The following is a 4,606-nucleotide window of genomic DNA, read 5'->3' as shown; positions in this document are numbered from 1 at the left end:
ACATAACTGCACCTGCTCGTCTGAACTTCCGCGTCACCGTCCGGCCATAAAACGGACCCATGGAAGAAAAAAAAGGTTCATCACTGAGCTCGGCAAGGCATAAATGGTGAGAAATGGAAAATAGGAAAAAGCGCGCACCCAAATATCCAGCAAAACACCCCGTGCCACAAAAAGTGCCACAAACAACACCGATTAGCGAAGGGAAAATCTGGTCAATCTGGTCCGCCGGTATTTTTCGGACCGCCAATTATACGCCTTTTTTACACACACTTACGCACTTATTAATTGTGGGGCGAATGTTTAACGATAATAATCGGTGGCTTGCTCCTGGTGTGTGCCGTTGTTGATTATGTTGTAATTGTATCCTGACGACTTCATTTCCTTCGAGACTATTCTCTCTAAATGAGCCCGCAGAAGATGCTATTGGGAATAGTTGAAAAAAGGTTTAGTGCTGTCTATTTTGAAACGAAAGTTATCAAAAACAGTTTGTTAACTTTAGTATTATTGCCAATTTGCCAGTGGGTTTGGCCGGCGTACAGAATAGAAATTACAATTCAGAAAAAAATATAGCTACACGTCCAAAAGCCCCCCAATATCCATTATAAATTGAGGGGAAATAGTTTTGCGGATGTAAAGCGGAAGAATGTTTCCGAAGCACCTCGTGCTGATCTTCTCCCCCAGCTCATGCAGAGGAATGCCGGATGAAAATCTCTGTTCGATTGAAAAATAATCCACGTAATGCTTTATGCTATGTATCAATTAGCTTAGGATAAGCGCGCATGAAGAAATGTTGTTTGATGGATCTCTCACATGTGCATGAACAAAAAATGTAATTGCATTTTTTGTTGGATTGTTTTATTGTGCGTATCTGAGTATCTGAGCATCTGGAAACATTTGCCACTATGAAATGAAAAATACATCTCCACTGTATATATTCCGAACCTCCGCAGTGTTGAAGTAGGGCTGAGGCTTTGAACCTCCCGATTCCGGTGTGCAAGCGGCATCTTCTGTTTTTTTACTTTTTGTTTTTGCGGCAATGCGCTAAAAACTATGGAAATAATTGTTTTCTCGTTTAATGTTGTTACCTACTTGATTAATGCTTTGGTGAGCTCGACATGCTTTTCGAAGTGCAATTCATGAAGTTTTCCTTCATGCCAGACTTTCCAGACGGAGCGGTTCCAGCCCTAAGGCCGGCATCGATCGTACAGAAATAATCATACAGAAGGAAGCTTACATTAAAGCCCATTACGACGAAAGTGTGGGCTAGCAAGCAATCTTAGTTTTGTAGTAGTGTAGTGTGTGTATTGACGAGTGTAAAAAGCACACAAACATAAGTGTAAAGTTGATGGATGCATCCTGCAATGGTCTGGAGCACTGGAGCAAATGGGGAGTGATGGAATTATAGCTGCAAACGTGTCTTTGCACGGACGCACAACAGCTTCCACCGAACAGCTTTTACTCGGATGAATAATATCAGTAGAATCCAGCCTTGCGAACAAATTTCCGCAGCAACACGTAAGACACCAGATGCACCAGGATAATTTGTACCGTCAGGACAAGGAAGTTCAGGTGGAGTTCGTCATAAGACGTAGCGTATCCTGCGTCTTCTAACACAGCTTTCCCGTTCGCCAGGCAGGTGATCGTTACGTTCCCGTCTAAGGAATCGTTGCAAGGGATCGATTCCACCGGAAGCCAATAGTACACGGAAACGCCCTCGCTGGCGAAGAAGAAAAATGAAAGATACTTCAGCAGCGGGAAAGCTCGTAGGTTGAGATACAGACCGCCAAGTAGCATAAAGGCTAGGAATACGATATTGCTAGTTTCGATGGCCATGTTCATGGTACCAGCTGTGCAGGAAAGTAGATAACCTGGTAAGAAACGTAGAAGAATCATCACAAAGTTTAGTGTTGTGAACTACGAAGGGAAAGGCTTAAGAGAAGTGAAAAGAACGTGGTCTCACGATGAAGATCAATGTGGAAAGATGTTCGTTACACTCGTTTTCGTTGATGTACGTCCTTTTCCATATGTATACTGAGTGAGACCGCGTTCTTAACCTTAACTTGGGAGGTGATGAAACAAAAAACTCTATACCGTAAGCCATTGCAAGTATACTTGCACCACTAGCCACTAGTGACATGCAGCAGTACGTTAGTACATCCGTGGTGAAGCCAACAAATGCATACACCACACCAATAAACAGGAAGGATTCTAAAAACGCTTTCGGGACACTGTACAAGACTTTGTGAACGTAGTACACGGAAAGGTTGTAGGTCTTTTCGCCAACCTCCCGACGAATCAGTGGCATTTCGGAGGGAAACGTGTAAAACACACCGTAGCTAATCGTGTAGACCAGTTCGCTTATCATTAGAAACAGTGCTCCACGTATGTCCTGGATTGACGTTTGAGATGTTGGACGTACTTCGTAGTACAACGACGCTATCACCACGCTGGTAAACTGTTGGGATTGCAGAAAAAATACTAATGAAGCAAAGGGGTGTAACTACATGGGTGCATCTCTTTGAAATTTCTTACCAGAAATATTGCCGTCACAGTAAGATATTCGCGTACGTTTCGAAAACTATCGAGTGCTGTCCGATGCATCAGTATCATCAGTTGTTTTGCCCGGGATACGCGATGTTTATCTTTGGCCAATTTCTGGATAATCTTTGCCTGATGATACCGGGTCATGAGACACTTTCGGGCGATGTTTTCTCGACAGGCCTTACGCACAATCTCATACCGATGGATGGCTTCTTCTGCTTCACTGGCCGCGAACGTACTTGCATCGGGGCTTACGAGCTTGAAGTAAAAGTCGGCAGGATTTCCGCTTGCCGGAAGTTGCTTGCCGATGCTGGAAAATCAAATGCAAATGTAAATTGCTGCATATAGCGAAAGCGACACGCAGTGTTGACTTACGAATGGAAAAAATCTATCCGATCTGCTGTTGGTCCCTGATAGAAGACGGTTCCACCATCCTGCATCAGGATAACATCGCTAAAGCACTGAAACACTTGCGAAGGGGGGTCGTGTATCGTGCATATGACCGCGCGTCTACCGTTGGCACACAGACCCTGGAGCGTTTTCATGACCGAGGCAGCATTGAAGCTATCTAAGCCAGTCGTTGGTTCGTCGCAGAAGAGAATCTCTGGCTCGGTCAGTAACTCACCTGCCAAATTGACCTTCTTTCGCTCCCCGCCTGATAGCTGGGCAATCCGCGTCCCCCAGCAGCCATGTAGGCCAAGCTCGTTGACGATGCGCAGCACAGTGGCACATGTGACATTTTTAAGCCTAGCCTATCGGAACCCAGACAAATGAGGCAGACTTTAATGAGTGGAGTAGTTAGATGGTAGGACCAGCCCCAACATTCTCGCGATTGTGCTCTCAACAGTAACGGTTTTGCTTTGGCAAACAAAGTTTCTGAAAGCGATCCACAATCACATGCTGTCTACAGGACCTACCACAAAGTTTAGATGCTCGGCAAGGGTCAGCGTCTGTAGGGCGATTTCGTACTGCGGCACGAACCCAGTCAACTGTTTCATCTGCGTCCTGGTCACGTACAGACCGTTGATAAGCACCTTTCCATGAACGTTGGTTGAGCCAGAAATTCGCATTGAAATGGCGGCAAGTAGCGTTGTTTTTCCAGCACCACTAGGGGGATAAGAACCAAACCATTGATTATAGTTTAACTGACTGTGACTAAAAGCAACCCCCATTTAGAGTTACACTTGTTAAACTTATCCACATTGAGCGAATGTTAGAATGTTTTGTTCATGCTTATTAGCACAAAGTGACTCAACATCGAGAACAGACTTTAAGTTAACGCATGGCAGTTTCGTAATACTATTGAACTGTTGTTGATTTTACACTTTGAGCGAATGCTTGTTGTATTACGAAAGGCTATGCGGGTCCCATTTCGTGTAGCTTGCCTCTACTAACCTTGGGCCCATGATGGCCACTAAGTTGTCGGATCGTGCTGCTCCGCTAGCTGCAAGGGAATTAGCAAGTGAAGTAAAAAAGGTTGTTAATCGATGCGGACGATGAAGATATTTAGAGCTCGGCTCAACAACATTATCACTGTCTTATTTAAATGGCAGTAACAACGTTCAGATCAAGGTTTGCGAACAGACTCACTATCAGCACAATTTGAGCGTATCGTTTCCTGCCTGCGACAATTTGAGGAAGCCATTAACGTACCATTTCGAAGAAGAGTGATTTCTCGTTTTTGTTGATGTCCGGGTCGACCGTACCATTGGTTGGCGGATGCCCCTTGTCGATCAGATGATGGTCGCACACTGACGGTCAGGTTTTTCCATTCAAGCAAGACTGCGCCATTTGGTTTACTAGGATCTGGTTTGTTTTTACTCATTTCGTTTTAGTCAAGCTACGTAATTCACAATTGGCATCACCTGGCAGAGAACCATACACTATAAGTAATCGAATCGACTTCTAATAGTGGCACGAAATAGACCGCTACCGTACGAAACACTGTGCACGATCGCTGTTCGGTTGGGACTGATGCGATTGCATTCTTTGGAGTCTAGAAGATACGCTAGGTCCGAGCAATCGGCATTCAACGCTGATAAGGAAAGGCATGCATAGGCCCACT

The 4,606-nt window shown here is 44.8% G+C and overlaps 1 protein-coding gene across 1 annotated transcript; it reads right to left on the bottom strand.

Annotated features, from left to right (window-relative positions):
* Positions 1 to 1,473: 1,473 nt before the first annotated feature.
* LOC126563596 (protein brown) lies at positions 1,474 to 4,366 on the bottom strand. The gene is made up of 7 exons (XM_050220242.1): positions 4,195 to 4,366; positions 3,937 to 3,985; positions 3,459 to 3,648; positions 2,917 to 3,293; positions 2,533 to 2,851; positions 2,092 to 2,455; positions 1,474 to 1,868 (listed from the first exon to the last, which is right to left on the bottom strand). The coding sequence occupies exons 1-7, from the start codon at positions 4,364 to 4,366 to the stop codon at positions 1,474 to 1,476; spliced, it is 1,866 nt and encodes a 621-aa protein (XP_050076199.1).
* Between the last annotated feature and the right edge of the window lie 240 nt (positions 4,367 to 4,606).

This window comes from Anopheles maculipalpis, chromosome 3RL, assembly GCF_943734695.1.
Source record: "Anopheles maculipalpis chromosome 3RL, idAnoMacuDA_375_x, whole genome shotgun sequence".
Lineage (NCBI taxonomy): Eukaryota > Metazoa > Arthropoda > Insecta > Diptera > Culicidae > Anopheles > Anopheles maculipalpis.
This window is presented reverse-complemented; position numbering and strand designations above follow the sequence as displayed.